General features: G+C 27.0%; 1 protein-coding gene across 2 annotated transcripts; it reads right to left on the bottom strand.

Moving 5' to 3' along the window:
* Positions 1 to 2,384: 2,384 nt before the first annotated feature.
* On the bottom strand, positions 2,385 to 21,984 carry LOC100209849 (uncharacterized). Of its 2 annotated transcripts, none has more exons than XR_010635851.1 (15): positions 18,362 to 21,984; positions 18,057 to 18,181; positions 17,890 to 17,968; positions 15,889 to 15,941; positions 14,927 to 14,978; positions 12,563 to 12,771; positions 11,829 to 11,847; positions 5,563 to 5,600; positions 5,398 to 5,440; positions 4,967 to 5,207; positions 4,773 to 4,897; positions 4,388 to 4,443; positions 3,650 to 3,696; positions 2,859 to 2,997; positions 2,385 to 2,781 (listed from the first exon to the last, which is right to left on the bottom strand). XR_010635851.1 is itself a non-coding variant. In XM_065788205.1 (15 exons), the coding sequence occupies exons 1-15, from the start codon at positions 21,801 to 21,803 to the stop codon at positions 2,517 to 2,519; spliced, it is 4,923 nt and encodes a 1,640-aa protein (XP_065644277.1). In that variant the 5' UTR covers positions 21,804 to 21,984; the 3' UTR covers positions 2,385 to 2,516. The 2 variants fall into 2 exon arrangements, 1 of the variants encoding a protein (XP_065644277.1); XM_065788205.1 differs by having other exon boundaries at positions 3,660 to 3,696.
* Positions 21,985 to 22,782: the final 798 nt, after the last annotated feature.

The raw sequence follows: 22,782 nt of genomic DNA, 5'->3' as shown, positions 1-22,782 counted from the left end.
CTACACACAAACCAACAGTAATCTGCAAGCATGGCCTCATTCCAACAACCCTGATATCTTTTTTCCATTACAGAAATAACTTGGTGAAACCTTTTCCCATGTTCTTCACTTACAGCTCCACAATTGGGGGGAAGAAGTCTAGATGTGAGTGGAGGAAATGAATCTTGAGGGACATGTTACATCCAAGTTGATGGTATTTTTGCAGAAGTACTGCTACCAATTGAATGTAGTTATAATCTCATTTGTTGCCTAAAAATCCACAAAGCACTCCCTTAAGAGCTTCCCAAGTTTCCTTTTCGGGCCCCTTCAAAACTTCGTCAAATGCAGGATCCTTCATAAGATGACGTATTTGTGGCCCAACAAAAATACCTTCTTTAACTTTTGCATCACTTATTTTTGGAAACTTATTTCTTAAATACCTAAAAGCCTGTCCTTCTTTGTTCATACCTTTGACAAAATTTTTCATCAAACCCAACTTAATATGTAATGGTGGAAGAAGAGCATCTTTTGGATCCACAAGTGGTTCAGCAATAACATTTTTTTCTTCTGTGTTGAGATTTCTTGCAGACCAGTCTTCTTTTATATAATGTGAACTTCTGTCTCTACTGTCCCACATACACAAAAAGCAGCAGTATTTAGTATACCCTAATTGCATTCCTAAAAGTATAGCAATGACTTTAAGATCACCACAAAATTTCCATTTGTGTTTATTGTAATTAATTGAGTTGAGGAGTACTTTCATGTTTATATAAGTCTCTTTCATGTGAACTGCATGGCCAATAGGAACAGAAGGAAGACGGTTTCCATTGTGCAGTAATACAGCCTTCAAGCTTAGCTTAGATGAGTCTATGAACAATCTCCATTCAATTGGATTATAGTTCAAATTAAGACAATCCATTAATCCAAAAACATCAATGCAAACAACAAGATTATTTTTTTTCTCAAAAAAAGAAAGCAGATTCTGCTGCCGTTTTCTGTAGTCTTGACCCTAGAAGTTCTGCCTTTTCCTGTGACAAGTCCAGATCTCGAACAAGATCACTTAATTCTGCTTGACTCAATCTGTGTGGCACAACATCTGTTAACACAAAATCAGGATCATTTGATGTGGAAGGCTTGTTTTCTTCTATTTCTACTTCATTTTCTGCTTCTAACTCACAACTTTGTGGTGGAGTAGTAACTGGAAAATTTTTCATTTCGCGAAGGGTTGAATTAAGTGATCGCGATTTTTCATTTCGCGATCACTTAATTCAACCCTTGCCTTGAGAGAAAATTTTTGCTTTTATTTCTTAAACTAGAGCTAATATGTCATTTTTAATGACATTTTCGAATTCAGCAGATGGAAATGTATAAGAAATAACTAATTTTGGTTCCGATACAAAATCACTGTTGGGCAGTGTTATTAGCACACACGCAAATTAGCGTTCATCAGCTGTTTTAAGTCTTAAAAACATAACGACAAAAGTATATAATAAAAATTATAAACATTAAAGTTATATTAAAGTAAAGAGTATATTGATCGTATATTTATTTTGGCGTCGTTATTTTAATTACTACAATCCAATATAAATGATTACGAACTATTGGTTTTAAAAGCATCTATTTCTAGCTGAGAGCCGACTTGTCTTGAAAAAGACTTATAAAAATTTATAAAATAAAAATTTTATTCCGCGTCCCTTCACTTTTTAATAATCAGTTTACAAAATAAACTAAAGCTATATACAATTCATATATATGATAACAAAAAAATATAATTCATATATTTATACATAATTCATAAAATTCAAAAATGAAACTATGGCAAGTTGGCTCTCAACTGCAAATATGATAAGTTCGTTTTAATCCGTAAGACTAAAAGAAAAAACTATTTGTACAATAAAATGAAGAAGCTAATCAGTCAAATGTTTGGTTAGCTGTAAACAAGCGCCTTTTGTTCGACGCCAAGATTTTCTACTTACCCGATAAAAGATAAAATTAGTTAAGAGCCAGTTAAGAGTAGAATTCTACACCATCAAAAACAAAAATTTAAATATAAATTAAATTTTTTTCTTCTGAAGAATAAATGGTTTGCGTTTAATTCTTGAGAAAGTTCAGGATTTTTTGATAGATCTGACATACTTATGTTTGTGCTGTTTGAACAGTATTTTGAAATTAACATATTTTTTGGTGAAAGCTCGGAAGATTACTTCTTTTAACAACTTTGCCTTTCACATTACGAAAAAAAATTCAATTCCGTTCAGGATTTTAAAAAGGGTTTGCTATCTCTATTAATCTTCAAGCAATCAATGAATAATTTAAAACATCATTGTTTTAAAATTTTATAATGGTTTTTTATCGATCGTTAATTTACCAAAATTTTTTTTAATAAAAAACAAAACAAATCAATATTTTAATTTACCTTAATGTTTTATTGATTGAAGTGATCAGAATTTTTAAATGAAAAGATATAACACAACTAAAGTGATCACGAAAAAACTAAAAGATTAAAAAAGCTTGATAAAAGAATAAACTTTTTTGAGTTAGAGTATCATGGCAGGAATTTTCACAGTTTTTGACTTCAAAATTTTTTGAAGCTTATTAGGGCTAATGTAAACTAGTTCAACAAAACCATTTTTGTCGCAAGACAGATCATCTGTTGGTTTGGATACAGAATATTTTTTTGTTAAATCAGCCAACTCAGTTATTGTCATTTTGATTACGTCTTTAGAACTGTGTTTCAAAAATGCACTCTTAGTTAAATTTGCATCATTTAAAAATTCTGAAAGAATAAAGTAGTTGCGATATCTAAAATAAAATATAAATATACGTATACCCAACTGAAATATTATTCAGTAAAAAAGACACGAACGAAAACCATTTACCCTAATATATCACCGCTTTCATTTCGATAAGGGAGATAAAAGGAAAAAGGCATTGGACGAGAAGAAATCTCAAAATCAATGTTTGCTAAATTTTCTTCAATAGGTATATCTTCAAATATTCCGACACATTCGTTGTTATCTGAAAAAGCGTTATATATATATATATATATATATATATATATATATATATATATATATATATATATATATATATATATATATATAATACACATACATATATATCTTATATATATATGTATATCTTATATATATATGCATACCTTACATATATATATGTTATATATATATATATATAAATATATATATATATATATGTATATCTTATATATATATATGTATACCTTATATATATATCTTATATATATATATGTATATTTTATACATATATATATATATATGTATATCTTATATATGTATATATATATATGTATATCTTATATATATATATGTATACCTTATATATATATAAATATATATATATATATCTTATATATATATGTATATTTTATACATATATATATGTATATCTTATATATGTATATATATAAAAATGTATATATATATATATATATACATATATATATATATATACATATGTATATATATATATATATATATATATACATATGTATATATATATATATATATATATATATATATATATATATATATATATATATATATATATATGTGTGTGTGTGTGTGTGTGTGTGTATAGATATATATATATTTTTTAAAAAGCACTAATTATTTTGATAAAGAAAAATAACCTCACGACACCTAAAAATGAACACGTTCCTGCAAATTTCCATGATCCCTAAAAAATAAATACCTATATATTAATCAACTTTAAATTTCAAAATTAAATAGTTTAGGCATTTAAAATAAATCTTTACCCCACAGCAGTACTGATAATATTGTTACATTTTGACTTAATAAAAATCTTTATTTTATAACTAAATACAATTGCATTTAATCGGAAGTATTAAATTTTATTGGCTTTTCTTTCGTTTAAAAGTTAGATGATATAAAGTTTTATAGCACGTCTTACGAGGGGTGAAGAGTTTAAATTTTACGTAGCTGTTATTTCGAACGCCAAGAGATTGAAAATAAAAATACTGAAAGTTTAAAAAAAAAAAATTTTTTAAGTGCTTTAGCATCATCAGGATGGATGTAAACCAGTTATTTTGTTAATTTCTAATCGACTCCTCTTTAACACACAAAACTGAAGCTTAGTTTGCGTTCGTAAGTTACCTTACATAATTAAAGTAATTTCACATCAAAATTAAATTTTGAAGCATGTGCCTAATATGATAGTTACTATATATGAATTTGCTCCAACCTTTTGCATAATACACAAATGCACAAACCTATATTTTAGTCAAAAACGCGAAAAATTGTATTTTTAAGATTGCTACAGTTTAATTCATTGATATTTTATTAAGGAGTGAGAAAATTTACCGGAAGCGGGTATTTAATATATGTATGTAAATATGTATAAACAAAACCTCGTCATTCTCTTTCATGGTTGAATTGAAGTTTTTTTCTTGATCAATTTGATGCGCTAAAATCAAAAAAATTTAATAACTACACATTTCAGTTTCTATTTTTTAGGTTAAAATTGGTGCATCCTAAAATTGTTTTAAATATGTATTATTAATTATATTAATTTATTATATAACTATTATATTAGTTTATGAAAAAATTTATTTTAAATTATTTCCAACAAGATGTAAAATGGTATTTTTGAAATTAAAACCTAAGGTTATTTTAAATTCAAATTCAAAACCCTAAAAATAAGAGAGATGAATACAAGTAAAAATTATTTGAATGACGTAGTTAAAAATATTTATTCAAATACTCTTTTATCAAACAAATTTATGTTATATATACCTGTCAGGTATTTCAGCACATCACTTTTACAATTCGCAGACTTAAGAAGGGAGATGTCAGCTCCGTACGATAGTAGCAAACGAATCATAGGAAAGTCTTGTCTCTCTAATGCATCATATATTGGTCTACAACAAGTTTTTAAAGTTAAATTTAAACTTTAACTTTGAAAACAAATTATTAAAGCCATTACCAACCTCATTCCGTTTTTAGATGAGCTATTACTATCAGCACCATATTTTAATAAAATCTCAGATACACCAACTTGACTGTAAGCACAAGCTTCGTGCAATGGCGACCAACCAGCATAATCTTTTACATTTACGTCTACACCACTTCTGATACTTTCTTCAACAACATCACAGTAGCCTAATCTTGCAGCTTTATGAAGAATAGTTTCTCCAGTACTACGGTTCACATTGCACAATATTTTTTTTTCTATAACAATATCAGAAATTTTTATAGAAAAGCTAACTATAAACTTGCTAATTATTAACAGAACCTAATTATAAACTTGTCATTAACGATTGTAAAATTTGCAGATAACAATTATGGTTAACCATTATAAAATTTGCCGTAAATGATTTTTATATTTGCAGTTTATAAAACAAGAACTAGAAAAATTTACCTGTTGAATTATGAGTAGTCAGAAATGCGACGTTTTGTTTTTCCTTAAAATATTGAAATAATTTATTTAAATCGCGTGAAACCAAAACTTTAAGTGTAATCACTTTTCAATTATTATAAATATTAGAATTTATGATTAAAAATAATCGAAAAAACAATAACTTACTACTAAAACCTTTAAATCATTAGTGTTTTTTCTTAAACCTGCGTGAATATCAAGTGAAATGTTAATGTCAATTTAACATGAGGTAATTTTCAATAAACGAAATAATTAACACACACACAAAAAAGCTTAATTTGAGGTTTTTTAAAAAAGATGGTAGACTGTTTAGGGGCAGTTTTACTAGGAATTTGAGGTGGTAATTTTCCCTTCAACGATAACGCAGGAATAAATTTAGTCGGGATTTTTTGAAATAGGTGAGTTTTTAGATTTTCATTGTAAAAAAATAAAACTTTTAAACTTTTAAAATCGGCAGTTCGTTTAAATTATTTCCATTAAGAAGTAATCCGACAAATTAACGACAATAAATTGTCCTTCAATCGTTTGAAAAATTAAAATTGTTTTCCAACTGGCGTAGAATCATTAATAATATTAACTAATTTAATTTAGATAACTCTTTGATGACTGGTGTTCGCAATTTACAAGCAATAAGTTTTAAAAATAAAGTTTTATTTTATATGAAAAACATAGAGATACGATGTATTACGGTACTAGAAAAGTAATTCATGATTTTAAGAGTGGCCTTTAATGACAAAAAGGAATAATTGAACTTAAATAAATTAGTCTAGTTTTTCTCTTGAAAAAGGATATTTAAAGTACTTTACGAAAAAAAAAAAAAAATTAAATAGCATAAGGCTCTCATCAAGGTGAACTGGTGTAATATCCTAGAAACGACATTATTTCGCTTGATAAGCAATGAATTATTAAATTGTTTATGCTACATTATAGTATAGTAGCTGATTCTATATTTTTGTTGTTCATATTCTGTTCATTATTTTCTTGCAAAATTGTCATTTAGTGAAATAAAATTAAAATGTTGAAAAAAGTCAAAAAATGTAACTAAAATAATAACTTGTAATAAAATAAATAGTGTAATAAAATTAGTCAAAAAAAGTTTTAAAACTTTTTCTTTTTGTAATATATGGCACAGAAAAGTCACATGTAAGTGACACAGCCGGTGGGAAATCGGCTAGCGAATAGCTATCTATAATCGTAACGATAAAAACAGCGATTTGGCCACGAGGATTGCTAGCTTTTTTGAATTAGCGAAAAGCTATCGATATTTGTAAAGACAGCGATTTGGCTACGAGGAGATCTAGCTTAGTAAGCTAAAGACCCACTGGCTATTATAAGCTAGCGTCATATCATAATAAAGTCGCTGTCTAAAAAATTTTTGTATGTAGCTATCAACTAGCTATAGATTTGTAGATATTTTGTAGCTAGCGACACATTGCTACAAATCGCAATCAATTACTCTCATAATTATAATAAACTCAACACTAAAAATCGAATTTTCAAAGATGTTAAAGACATAAGTAGAAAATAAAATAAGAAAAAAAAAATCGCTTGAAAATCGCTATAAAGCTAGCTAGTCACCAGCTCATTTCCCACCGGGCAGAGAAATGTGAAATATTTATGGAAAACATTCTGATAAAAAGAATAAATAATAAAAAAGTAATAAAAACGAACATAAGTGCAGTTGGAACAAAGACTATGAGAAAAAAATATTTACAAATCATACTTAACAAAATATTCATCTATAATGAATAACTCAAAAATATGTAGCAAATTAAAATTTTTAAAATAAAAACAGCTAGGATAAAAATTGATTCAGAAAATGATTCATAATAACAAAAAAAAAAACTTGATAATATAATTGATAACAACTCATAACTTGAAGAATTCAAAATAACAACAAAAAATGCGCGTATAAAAAGGAGAACAATAAGATGAAATAAACAATGAAAATATGAAAAAATATAAAGATGCTATGAGCAAATATCTTAACTACCACCAAAGGTGATTTTCTTTTTCATGGATGTAACTGTGCACCGTAAATGCGTCAGAAAATAATTCTTTCGAAAGTTTGTGTCAAATCGTGCAATTTATACCTCATAAAGTGGCTTTAATTGAAATTTTTATTTATTCTGTGTTTTATTTTATTTTTATTGAAATTCATGCTATATATATTTCTACACAATGCTCTTATATCTGAAGATATTATTGGCTTAGCATAGCGATAGCCACAAATATCAGAAGATATTATTGGCTTAGCATAGCAATAGCATGAAATAGTCATTAAGACTAATCCAAAGCAGCATCTGTTCTTGACCAACATTTTTGAGTACCGAAGTACTACTCAAGCGCTGAGTTGGCGATGGCCGGATTTGAACTCGTACCGCTCAACAGCCCAGGTATTAACATTTTGTTTGATGCTCTAACCAGGTGAGCCTTTAACCCCAAATATTAAACCTCGGAAATGCCAAACACAACATAGGTGTTGTGTTATAAAACTTTAGTAAGAATTTTGAAGGGGCCGTAAAAGAAAAGTATTTGCTTTATTATAAAGACAAATAGATCACCTACTATATCTATAAGTACGAACAGATGCAATGACTTTAATTGATTAGCGCATGGCTTCTAGTAATTACGCGGCATGTATGTACTTGCATATACCTGGTATGTTGCATATTTGAAATAGACTTTTTGATAGCTATATATCAACATGCTACTAAAAATAACCTTACATATTGGAAAGACTACCTACTTCAGTAGAAATGAAACAGGATTGTAATTTTTTTTTTTTTGCATTAAGAAATAAATAGTATTTTATAAGCAATAATAACTAAAATAATAAATATGAAATTTGTATTTGATTCACCATTCTTGGTAATTTTCACTAGTAAAATCAGCAGTGCTATAATAAATTTTGAAAATTTGTTTCGCGATAATTTTTATAAAAAAAGAATAATTTCAATTTTTGATTAGAATAGAAGAAAAAATATCTAGAATAATAAAAAGACGTCAAATAAAATCAGAATGAGTTTGAGTTGGGCATGTAAGTACATCTCTCTGGATAATTTTTCTAGGTACTCATTATTAAGTTTATCTTGGCTATTTAAAACAACTTTTTGAACAAAAGTTTCACATATATATCTTTTTTCAAGCAACTTTATTTGTTACGGTAATAATAACTTCTATGCAGCATCGGCTTTATATGTCAGGGGCAGCCAGAAAAATTTTGCAAGAGGGGGGCAAGAAGACTAAGGCCGGTACTGCTTCAATACACAGCTTACGCTGTGTATTATGTCTTGCATAATATTTTATAAAGTAGCATAATATGCCCATATATATTTATAGTAGCATAATATTTAATTTATATGTATGTGTATATATATATATATATATATATATATATATATATATATATATATATATATATATATATATATATATATATATATATATATATATATATATATATATATATATATATACACACACACACTAGTATAATAAGCTCGCATAATATTTTATATAGCGTTTCTATATGTTTGATAAATATTTTATTCAATTAATATCTTTCCTTAGCAAACTTCAAACTTCTAAAACTCACAAGAAAATCTATAACCGCTCCCGACGGGCATTTGTCTTTAAAAGTTACGTTCTAAATATATTTTAAATGTCTTTTAAACGTCTTCTAAATATTCTTACGTAAATAACGTTTCAAAAACGTAAAACGTAAAAAACGTTTAAAAGACATTTAGAACGTAACTTTTAAAAACAAATGCCCGTAGGGCTCATATGCCTAAACTAAAGGATCATAAAGGATCACTTTGTAACCTGGAAGTAAGAATAAATGCCCTCTTTAAGTAAATCGTTAATAAGAGATGCACTTGCGCATGTTGTGATAAGAGGATGAGAAGTTTGTTTGGTTAATGTAATCTGTTTTTACAGTAGTTGCCAGACTAGGATGTATTGAACTTCCGCTATAAATTAAGTGCGATAAATAACTTATAAAACAAAGGTAAAAATTGTGCAGCATCACCTTTTTTTTTTTTTTAAGAAAATTTACTTAATATTGCAGCTGTATGTTTTGTCAAGTATTGCCAAAGCAAAGTTAAAATCTTGTACGTTATTTCCAAGATGAATTAATTTCTCATACTTTTTTTCAAGTTCACATTAAACAACTAATCTTTTCCATAAATTTTATGCAATGCAAAACCAAATTGGTGTAATAAGGTAATACACTCATTAATTTCTTTTTTAATTATGAACCTGTAATGCAAACTTCAAGTGTCTATCTCACTATATAAGGAATAGCTTTTTGAAGCCCTATAATCAAAAACAACATTAACTTTATAAATATTACATTTTGAATCTTAAGCAATACATTTACCACTGAAATTGGACTGGTTTTACACATTTTTTTTGTAGTGAAACTGTTATAGCTTTTAATGCATTTAAATCACCACTTTAAATTTTTTTTAGTAGGCTAGAAAAAGACAACTTGTCCTAAGAATACATTATACAATTGTGATGAAGTGTGACATAATTTAATATAAATTAGTGTATAAATATTATAATGGAGATCTTGCTCGATAACACATACAGTTACACGCTATTTGATATTATTATGAAACATGTTTTTTATATTAAAAAAGTAAATTGATGACACTAAAATTTCTTTTATTAAAAGAAATAAAGAAGAAAAATTAAAAAAGAAGGTCAAAAGTATAACAACAAAATCTCCCTTACCAAAACATAACAGGTCTAAAAATATGTTGACTTTTTTGGACCATTAGAGTAACCTGATTTACAATCTGCAACAACTCATTACAATATGCAATTCAACACAAATTAGAAATCATACAAATTTTTTTTTTTTAATTTTGGAATTAACTCAAATAACATATAAAAAAGTAGTCTGATTATACAATAAGTAGTAAGTAACAATATAATAATATTAAAGTTATTATTATAAGTAACTGTAGTTACTTATAATAATAACTTTAATATTATTATATTGTTACATAATAGACTGACAGAATTTAATGAAGTAATCAGAATAAAATTAGAAATATTACATGAATATGTAAACATAAAGCAAACTTTAAGATAATTGTTACAACCACGTTATTTTAATGCAAAAAATACTATTTCAAATATATTACAAAAATAAGCCGTAAAAAAACTGGCTTCTTCTTTACAAAATATGCGACCAAATAGGCCGTGTAAAAGAAAAGTATCAATGTATTCAAAGTGAAATGAATCTTGAAGTTTTGAAAACATTGAATTAGTGAGTGAGAGCTTATGCTAATGTAAACAAAATATTTGGAGTGATAAACCGTACGATTGCCATTTTTTTATGTTAAATTTAAAATCTAATTTAAAAAATTGTATTTTGGTTTACTAAAATAAAAATGAAAGTGAAAACTCTATCACATACTAACAGAATATCAAAACTAGGTTTCGGACACTTAAAAAAAGAAAGAACAGTTCTGATTGAACAGAAGTATACAAGATGTTACATGGGTTGTCTTCAATATCGTGTAAGAAAACACTTTAAATTAGCCGCATATAAAAAAATTAGGTCACTCACTTCCACTATTAAAGCATAGATTCGAAACCGTAATTAGACAACATTTCTTCTGGAACTCATTTGAAATGATACTGTCATAGTCACTTTCCTAAATTGCTTCAAAACAATACTCAATAAGTTAGGTTCAACAGAAATGGGCTTCTATTATATATATCTATATAGCTTGTTTGGTCGTAAATAGATAGCTCAAGCAGTACTAGTAGGACCTCACCAGATAAATAACTGGTAAAATGAAACAGAGTGAATATAGTAAATATCAAAGTGAATAAAAAACAGAGCACATGGATAACTTTTAAAAGCGCTTGATAATTACTTCCAAAAACAAAAAATTAAAAGTTAACTCATACCATTTTTTTAAATACTACATTACATAGAAGCATACATTGAATACATCTCAAATCACTTAATGCTTGGTTGCCACCTTTTCATATATTTTTTAGCAAAGTGACCTAAACTATGCCATAATATAAACCCCTTCTTTAAGATACACTTATATTAGGATTAAAAAATTTTATTTTTAATTAGTTTAGCGCCGCGCTCTCCTACGAAAATGGGAAGACATTGACAAGCTTAACTTATATAGAGTTTTATTTTATATATCAAAAGTAGCATGCACTTTCTTTAATTTCTTTAATTTTAGGCAATTTTTTACAAAATTTATTAGTTCTAATAACCTTTTCTTAGAAGTTGAAAAACTATTGACAAGTTTTTTTATTATTTTAATCCTAATAAAATCTTATAAAATTTTACTGTAATCTCTGAGCGTTATGGGTAATCTCAATAATAATTAAAATTCTACTATAACTTATTTTTAAATAAATAAATCTACCTTTTCTTCTTGATGAAATCTAAGACGAAAAAAAAAATTAAATAAAGGTTTGCTAACAATTTTTTATATTTCTTTTTTTTAGGACATATTAATAGATGGACATTCAACGGTTTGTTTAATAGCTCAGCATCTCCGTGTATATATCAGGGATCGCAACAGCTTTTTTTGGTGTTTAAGATATATAACTCTCGAACATGTAGCAAACTTCAAACTTGGTTATGTTTATACTCCAAAAAAAATTCGCAAAAACTTCACAAAAACTTGGAGTGACTAGTGTCTGGGAACAATAAAGAAAACCTCGAAACTCTAGTTATTGCAATATTTTGCAATCTTAAAAAACCTCTATACATGTATAAAAACAACGAGCTACAATATTTACAAAATTATTTTTCAGTTAAATTGAAAAGATGAAAAATGCAACGGTTTTGAATGATCTTAAAAATTTTTTAAATTTTATTTTGCTGTAAAAAATGGTTATTTTGCATTACTGGATGATCTAAATAATGAAGTAAAAATCATTGAGAGGGTATTTCGTAATTTAATTTCAAAATAAACTTGTCATAGTATGCATATTACAAAAATTTATGTACATTACAAAAAATTGTAATATACATAGATTTAAGTAATCACCGTCGCTAAAAATTTAAAACAAACCCGCAAAACGGGCATGTTGCAAAATCCATCTATTATGACGCCCTTGATCAAACAAAATAAAGAAATAAAATCATGTTTACATTTGAATACTCTTTAATTTGAACAGCCGGGATCTTGTCACTACTAGCATGATTTTTTGATTGAATGCGTGTGTACTTTGCATTGTTGGTATACTTTTTCAAATGAGCATGTGCATACTTTGTAGCACCTCTATGCTTTTCCAAATGAACACGTGGGTATTTTAAACTGTTCATATGATTTATTTTAAAATCATGTGCTTCCACTTGACCTAGTTGTAAGAAATACAGTTAGATTTTTATAATTATCAACATATTGATTAAACTGTGAATTATCGTTTGTTAATAATCAGAAAAATTGAAAACAATTAAAAGCTATTTTCCAATATTTTATATACTGTTAAACTAATTTTATCAAATATTCTTATCAATTAACATAAGATGGTAAATTTTAACATGTCATCTACATGGATGACATTTTATGTTTAAATTTCGATAAAGTTTTTTTTTTTGTAACATTATACCCAAATGACTTATAAATCCTATCCAGATGTTTTGGCTTCACTAAATATTTTGTAGTGGCTTGTTATTCATCGAAAAGTTGTATTTTGTAGTGGCTTGTTATTCATCGAAAAGTTGTATTTTGTAGTGGCTTGTTATTCATCGAAAAGTTGTATTTTGTAGTGGCTTGTTATTCATCGAAAAGTTGTATACATATTATATAAATAGCACTTAAAAAGACAACAATCCACTGATTTTATAGCTGTACATTTATTACAAAAACATTTTATAAACTGTTATAAATTTTTTTTTTTTTTTGTTCTTCTTCCTTTATGTTTGTGTTAAGTTTTATAAAATGTTTTACAACTTTCCACAATGTAAAGTAAACAAGAAAATTTTATTAATGAAAAGATCAAAGTAATTAAAATTTCGTTAGTTTAAACTAGTTTTTTAAACTCTCAAAAATTTACATTGATTCATTATTTTTAAGTTATTCCATAATTTCTAAATTACAACTAACTATGAATTACGTAGTTTAAACATGTTTTAAATGTGAGCTGGTAATGTTTACTCATAAATTGCTAATTTTTACAGAAATGGCGACAGCTTTTTGTAGTCTTGAGATAAGTAATAGTCAGACATCGGTATGTGTATGGTTATATTGAACGAGGATGCTTTGAAAAAGTGATTGGAGCTTGAGAACTAAAATATCTCAACTCTTCAATCATATTTGCGAGTTACTGAGTACTATACTTTTACTATTTATTCTCGACAGATTACAACTTTTATATAATAATACTTTAATGTTTGAAAGTTATGGTGGCAGCAAACCCTCCACCCCCACCCCAAAATAATTCCCCGAGAAAAAAATCCCCACGAACAGCGCATAAAAATTACAATATATCAATAAAATAGTTGTTTATAAAATAAATATTTTATACATGCATTATACAAGCATATAGTGTTGTGGTTTAGGCAGGCAATCTATTAAATTTGAAAAAAAAAATTTTCTTTGAGGAAATTTTTTTCCGGGGGATTATTTCTTAGAACCGAAAGTTATGACAATGTAAAGTTTACAGTTTCTTCATTTTGGAGCAGCTAGTCATGCCTTGATGAGATTAAAGAGAAGAAACCATAAAATAATAATAAAAGAGAAAACATAATTTATCAAATATTAAAAACAGCAGAATGTAAAAGAGCGTGGGAGATGGATATGTAAGAGGGGTGGACCGACCTGATCACAAGATATATAAAATAGAAAACTACATGTTTGATATTTATTGGATATCCCATGAAAAGTTATTAATTTAAATTTAAATTAATGGGGAAAAAATTAATAAAATGCCTTCTCAGCTGATTCGTACATTAGTTGACGGTACTGAATATTATTTAGTATAAAATCTTTAAAACTATGTTAGTAATTATGGTTACTATGATGGCAATTACTCGATTTTTTTTTTTTGTTATTCACTTCCTCAAGGCCGAGAAGACCACTACAGATGAGGAGGCTACTTAATGGTGGTTATAACCCTCTCTTAACTCTATAACTCCGAAACACGAACTTTGACGAACAAGGCCGTTGCGCGGAGAAACAAGTTGAGCGCGGTACTACCAGGGACATGGTGGGGATTGAATTCGGAACCTCTCGCTTATGAAGCGAGCGCTTTACCACTACAGCACTACCGCATTATTAACTGATTATTAACATTAAAAAAAATTCATATCCTTTTTAAACATTTTTTTAGAAAAATTCTTTTAGGGACCCGTCAAAATGTGTCTTCTCTTTTGTGGCTCGTACTGACATAACTACACTGCAATAACTACTACTCTGCCTGTTCCGCAATCCTACTGTTCTGCAATTCTACACTATACTTATTGCATTGTAATATCACTACAGCATTTACATCGTTTAAAGTAAAAAGAAACCTGGAATTACGCCGCTATTCCCAGTATTTGAAATCTTTTTCCTTAAAACACCCTAAATAAATAAATGTAAAAAAATAAATATGAAAACTTTTTAAATTTATTAAAAATAATATATAAAAGTAATACTTTTTTAATGTACTGTATAGTTAACAATATATATATATATATATATATATATATATATATATATATATATATATATATATATATATATATATATATATATATATATATATATATATATATATATATATAAATAAAGTAAGGGGTCATTCATAAAGAACGTACGCAAGCATGAGAGGAGAGCAGATTAGCCAAAAACTTAAGAATGCGTACGAGGAAGGTGGTGTAAAAGATAGCGAGTACAAGGTTTTATTATCTCTTGTTCTCTATCTTTCCCATAGATCATCCAAGTCATATTTTAAAAATCCGGGAGATTGATCGGATAAAATATCCAGAATATGCTTTCCCATATTTTCTTTTTAATTTCGCTTTTAGCTAAGTTGTTTCTGATGTTTTTTTCAAACTTTTCATAATTTTTCTGAGTGATGAGTGAAAAAGCTTAAAAAACAAATATATTACGAAAATATATACCTCAACTTGCATGTATTGAAAATGTTTTGGATATCCGGAAAAACTAAAAGTTGAAAAAAATATCCGGAATTTCGAAAATATCCGGAAAAAGATAATCCCTGATCTCTCCAAAAACTTGATTTCCATTTTTTAAACAAAAAATTGAATTTCACGAGTTTTTTTTGTTTTTAATGTTTTGAAAAATATATGAGTCGGGGAATTTCATAACAAATAAAGCGAACGTGCGAAGAGGGGGTCGTCGTATGCATAAAGGTTCGTATAAGGGGAGGGGTTCATAAATTAGTAGTTTTACTGCGTACGTACTTTATTGATGCCCCCCCTAAGCTAAATAAAAAATCTTGTTGATTATTAATTAAAAACAAAATTACCGTTTTCAATATGGAATGATTGTCATCATTAAGAATTCTTTCATTTTCTTTTTCTAAAATATATATATATATATATATATATATATATATATATATATTATATATATATATATATATATATATATATATATATATATATATATATATATATATCTTATACTGCTGCTTTAAGTGAGCATTGTGACGTCATACTGAAATAGCTTGCTGCCGGGGGCTTCAGTACATACATCGACTGACAAATAGCCTGACTCGCAATGGAGTGCTGCTACATCAACTGAGGGTTTGGGATGGGGCAGCAATCTTTTTATTCATTATTCTTCTTTTTTTTGTTGTCCGAAAGTTTTTTCCATATTTTGTTGACAAAAAGTAAAAATTAAAATGCAAGACCGGAATTATTTTTTTTTATTAATTGATAGACTGCCTGCCCCAACCAAACCCTCAGTCGATGTAGCAACATTCCCTTGCGGGTCAGGCTAAAAGATAGTAGATGTAGCAGCACTCCCTTGCGGGTCAGGCTATTTGTCAGTCGATGTAGCAGCACTCCCTTGCGAGTCAGGCTATTTGTCAGTCGATGTAGCAGCACTCCCTTGCGAGTCAGGCTATTTGTCAGTCGATGTAGCAGCACTCCCTTGCGAGTCAGGCTATAAGATAGTCGATGTAGCAACACTCCGCGCATGATTTTCAGTAAAAAAAAATAAAAATAAAAACATTTTATTAAAAAAATCAAAAATAAAAACATTTTATTAAAAAAAATAAAAATAAAAACATTGTTTATATTGTTAAAAACATTCAGAATGTTTTTAAAACATTCTGGTCAATTAAATTTGCGTTTTTGTGGTTTTTTTAAAAAACGATTTATTTGTAATTAAATTAATTTTTTTTACTTTCGTCCAACACGCAAATGTTGGACGAAAGTCAAAAGTAATTAAAAGTGACGTATGTGTGGGCGTAAGAATCACTTTTTTCCTTCCGCTCTTCCCAAAGACAACTAACTATATATATATATATATATATATATATATATATATATATATATATATATATATATATATATATATATATATATATATATATATATATATATATATATATATATATATATATATATATATATATATATATATATATATATATATATATATATATATATATATATATATATATATATCTATATATATATATATATATATATATATATATATATATATATATATATATATATATATATATATATATATATATATATATATATATATATATATATATATATATATTTTAAAAAAATTTTATACGTTTTTAATTTCATTCAAGTTTAATCCCAAGTGTAATTCATGAAAAAGAACTTGTGTCTTATATGTTTTACTTCAAACGAGAAAAGTTTTAAATTTTTTATTTAAACAGAATAATAACAGTACTTAAGTTAGAAATTTATAACTTATAACTACAAAATTAATGTAATAATATAAACTAAATATAAACATTGTAATTTTTTACTTTTATAAGAAAGTATTTTAATTATTTATTTAGTAGTTTTTTTAATAATAGGTTTAATTCAAAAAATATATATTTTATTTCCTACCTGTATTCCTTACCTTAACATCTTCATATATATATATATATATATATATATATATATATATATATATATATATATATATATATATATATTTTAATAATAGGTTTAATTCAAAAAATATATATTTTATTTCCTACCTGTATTCCTTACCTTAACATCTGCATATATAATATATATATATATATATATATATATATATATATATATATATATATATATATATATATATATATATATATATATATATATATATATATATATATATATATATATATATATATATATATATATACATAAAGGCCTCATCAATATATTAATAAAATCACTTTCTGTTCGGATGTTTGTATTTAATTAAACCTCCTGAATTTAATTTATTTGTATTAAGTTAAACCCCAGAGAGTTAGAGTGTGAGTTTAATTACATACCGCAAGTTTCACGTTTAAAAGAATTCTCGTTCGTCAAAGTTTTCTTTGTTTTTTCCGTTGGAATCGGATTATCTTTAGACTATAATCAAAACATGATACACAAAGTTGCAATAAAAACATTAAAAAAATCGATATACAAAGCAACAAAAAATATGTATACTTCTTACTGGTTTGATGGATGATTGTTTAGTTGATTCTTTATTATCCATTTCAGCAAACTTAGACATAGCCCAATGCAAAGACCGCTCCTCTCTTCCCAAGCGTTGATTTGAGTAAGTCGGAGAACAACTGCCTTAAAGTTTTTAACTGTGTTAATGCATTCATTTAGATAAAAATTATTATACTATAATTTTAAAATATAAAACTTTAAAATATAATTGTATAGTATGATAAATATAAAAAAAGATCAAAATTCGAAATAATAGTTAAAACAGGGATAATAAAAATTATTTTTTTAAGTGTTATTTTTAACCTCTTAGCCAAGATTCATTCCAATGTGCATCTGTTAATTGATCCACTTCTCGACAGCGCTTTCTTTTTGCAACTTTTTTGCATGCTGTTTTAAAAGAAGTTGAGTCTTTAAATTGAGCTTCAGTAACATTACCTTGCTCAGATTTTAAAGAAAGTGCGATTGCTTGCTGTAACGCACCATACTCTTTGGATATAAATGGATCCTTAGGGTTAGGTCTGCAGCTTCGAGTTCTCAGAGAAGTTTTTTGTTTGACTAGTTTTAATTTTTCATGTATTTCATGAGGAGATTTTATTTTTAAAGTATGCAACAATTTTTGATTTTTTTCCTCATTTCTTGTTACACTGTCCAAGTTTACTTTATTGTCTTTATTACTTGTAATACTTTCCAAATTTGTTTTATTGTCTTCGTTTTTAGTTATATCTTCTAAATTTATTTTATTGTCTTCGTTTTTAGTTATATTTTCCAAATTTATTTTCTTGTCTTCATTTTTATTTATACTTTCCAAACTTAATTTATTGTCTTCGTTTTTTGATATACTTTCTGAACTTGTTTTGTAGTCATCGCTTATAATAACAATATTCGAATTAGAAAATTTATTTTCGTTTTTAATTATGTTCAAAGATAATTCTAATTTAGAGCTTGTTAATGATTTGTCTACGGCACTATCTATGTGCAGGTTCGGCAATGCTTCGTTTTCATTTAAGGCAATGTACTCTAATTCGTTTTCGTTGTCTCTAAATAAATAGGGATGTGTTCCGGGTATATTTTCTTTTTCTTCAGGTATATCCAAGTTCGTTTTAGATAAATTCTCGATTTTCTCGATTTTTGATATAAATATGTGCTGTTTTGGTGAATTCTCATGTTCGTTAGGTAAATAATCCTGATTTTGAGTTACATGCAAAGTACTATCTTCGTTTTGACTGTTTAGCATTTTAGCATCGTTTTCAGAAGCAACTATTTCATTAGAATATTCATTACTTTGACTGGAGTCCATAATTGAGATAAGTTTTGAATATTTAAACTTCGTAAATACTTCTGGGTCATCAGATATTTTCCTTTTGCATGTCACATATGACTGGGAATTTATGCTATAATCTGTCAAGGTCACTGCAACTTCATTATCTTTTTTTTCATTTTCAGCAATTTGAACCAAATGAAATTTGCTGAGATGCTTTTCTTTTTCCTGTTCTTTTTTAATGTCAGAAAACGTTTTTATCTTTACAATTGGCTTTAAAATCTTGCTTGTTTCTGAAACATTTATTTTAACAGATAGCTTATCAATAAGTTTTTCCGCTGGAGTTTGTTTTATTTTAAGAGATAGCTTATCAATAAGTTTTTCTGCTGGTGTTTGTTTTTTTTTCTCGGGTTTTTGTGTGCTTTTTTTTTTTAATCGTTCAATATTAAGTTGCATCATTGAGTCCAAAAACTTTTGTTGTCGGACACGCTCTAAAACTAACAAGTCACGTAACTCGCGCAGGTATGCAATACATTTCTCACCATCGTTTATCCACTGTGATTTGCACCGATAAAGTCTATCTAATGCAAAAAACGTTCGTGAAATTTTTGAAAGTGAAGTCGGAGAATCTTTTAAATCTACATTACTTTTTCTTTTTCTAAAAAGAACTTTATTTTTTAAATAAGTGGTAGACGAACTTGTAGTTGCATTATGGGATGTTTGTACTTCTAATAAATTACTGTTTTGGTTAGATATAGAATTATATTCACCATTTATTTCAATTGAAGATATGTTTTTCAAAATCGGTATGCTGGATACACTGGATACACTAGGTACGCTGGATACACTGGGTACGCTGGATACACTAGGTACGGTGGGTACAGCTTTTACTTTTATAACATCTTGCTTTTTTTTTAATAAACTTTTTTCCTTAGAAATTTGATCCAACTTCAATGGATCTGTTATGATCAGTGTTTTTTTAATATTTTTAAAAGTGTCTTGAGTTTTACATTTTGTTATTAAAATTGTGTTTGATTTCTTATTTGAGTGTGAAACGGTTGGACTGTAAATATTAGATTTTTCATTTTTTGCGTTGAAAGTATTTAAAGACGTAGTAGTAATAACTGTGGTTGGTGGAGAACAGTGAACACCAAATTTCAAACCAAATTTAGACCTTGGCATGTTTAAAATAAAAGTTTGCAAAATGCCGCAATTACTGCTACTACTAGCGACTCCTTTTCCGTCTTTTGGTTCATTAACAACTGAACGCTCTATAGAATTTGAAACACGACTAGCTGATAGCTTTATATTATTGGAATGTTCGCCTTTAGGATGAGATTTATTATTTTCAATCACATTCAGGTTGGATAAATTTTTAGTTAAAAGACTTGAAACCATTATTGGTAATTTTAGTGGAGCAGGCGATGACTTGCATATCATTAAATTTTGCGGAGTTGTTGAAGTTATACCAATCGGTAATTTTTGAGTAGCTGGTGGAGTCTTACAGACAAATTGTGACGTTTGAGTGTTAATTGGTTTTGCAAATAAATTCAGAGAGAACTGTTTAGAAAAATTTGAATCGGAAGATTGATTAGGCAGAAAAATGAGTTTCTTTTTATTACCCCCTTCGCTATTTGGCGTAGTTATAACACTTAGTTTACCATAAACAATTTTTTTCTGCTCTGAAAAGACTGTTGAAGGTCCTTTGCCGTCGCAAATTTTGCTTTTTAAAATGTTTGATTTAAAATCGCAATGATTTATTTCTGAATATTTTCCAGAAATGGACAAAACATTCGGAGCAACCGCAACAGTAGATTTTAAAGGTGGTAAATTTAAACACAGACTTTCTGAAGTTAGTTGAGTTGACATATTTTTTTTAACATTTGCTGAGGATACGGTAAACTTATTTGGAGTAGATACTTTATTTTTAACAAAATTTAAGCTTGAAGAATAATCTGCTTTATTTGATAATAAAGAAACTTTAGAAACGTTATTGTTGGAAACCGCTGAAAAAGTAAGAGGTTTACCATTAACGTTCGTACATGATGACATTTTTGAATTATAATCTGCACTAGAACTAAAAGCGATTAAATTAAAAGCTTTTGCACTCTGAGACAATTTTACTTGACATCCTTCATTTCTAGAAAAGCTAAGTAAATCCAAATCATTTTTTTTTACAAAAATATTTTTTGAATTAACAATAGAAAAACTCGCATTTGATTTATTTGTTACAGAAGAATTGTCAGGGTTTTTGTCTTCAGACACACATAAGCTAGCATTAGCAGAAAAATAATTTATTTGTTCGTTTTTTTTTGTCTCCTTTAAAGTGCTAGAATCAAAAACAATTGAAACACTAGGTTCTATATTATTTATAATAGTACAAGAAAGAGGTTTAACTGATTGTTCGCCACTGCTAGGGTATGTACTAACGTTTAATTGTCGAACAGCTGATAAAGTATGATCTACGACAATTGGCGAGCCTTCCATTTTTTTAAATTTAAATTTTCAAATCCTATAATCTAAAAAAAAGTTCTTTTCGCGTTTTATTTACACGCTAGAAAATCAGTAGATCTTTAAGAGTTTAATGATAAAATCTTTAATTTGAGTTTTACAAGCTAAATATCTTTAAATGACAGAGCATAAAACCCGAGACATTTATTGTAATTTAAAACCCCACAAAAGAAACAACGAACAACTCATATACTTAGCGCCAAAAAGTACGTGTGCTTTGAGGACACAAGAAATTAAAAACGTAAATATATATATATATATATATATATATATATATATATATATATATATATATATATATATATATATATATATATATATATATATATGTATATATTTATATATATATATATATATATATATATATATATATATGTATATATATACATATTTATATATATATATATATATATATATATATATATATATATATATATATATATATATATATATATATATATATATATACACATATATGTGAGAACTTGATCAAAATAATAAAGTTTCGTGTAGTAAGTTTTTTGTTCGTAAGAAAAAAATGAGTAAAATTATTTAGTCCATTATGAGGCACAAATTCTCAAGTAATTCAATTTAAGTAGTTTAAAATAATGCTGAAAATTAAACGTAAATAAAACAATAGATAAACAAATAGGCTTAACGTAATAAACTCACCTTTATTTTGTTTAACGTAGTAAAAATTGTTACCTATAGTTGACGAAAAAAAAGCTATTTTTAAATGTTTTCCCCAATCAGATATATTCAAAAATAAAAGATGCACATTTGGATTCTCTAAAATATAAGTTTTTGTTGTTACATAACAAATAATTAAATTAAAAATAACAAAACACAAACATTTCTGATGTTTTTAAACTAAACGTCGCCATGTTTAAAATATTTGCGATACTTCCATGAGCATTATGTGCTGCATGACGGGTAAAAAGACGGAGGTGAGTTT

The sequence above is a fragment of the Hydra vulgaris genome, chromosome 01 (genome assembly GCF_038396675.1).
Source record: "Hydra vulgaris chromosome 01, alternate assembly HydraT2T_AEP".
In the NCBI taxonomy this organism is placed as follows: domain Eukaryota; kingdom Metazoa; phylum Cnidaria; class Hydrozoa; order Anthoathecata; family Hydridae; genus Hydra; species Hydra vulgaris.
The sequence above is the reverse complement of the archived record's forward strand: the minus strand, read 5'-3'. Positions and strand labels throughout refer to the sequence as shown.

Excerpts from the sequence above, each read along its gene's own strand:
- LOC100209849 (XM_065788205.1), bottom strand. The coding sequence starts at position 21,803 with ATGGAAGGCTCGCCAATTGTCGTAGATCATACTTTATCAGCTGTTCGA. Across the intron at positions 5,441-5,562 it reads ATGATTTAAAGGTTTTAGTA|GAAAAACAAAACGTCGCATT; the intron begins GTAAGTTATTGT and ends CAATATTTTAAG. Across the intron at positions 4,898-4,966 it reads TCATCTAAAAACGGAATGAG|ACCAATATATGATGCATTAG; the intron begins GTTGGTAATGGC and ends AACTTGTTGTAG.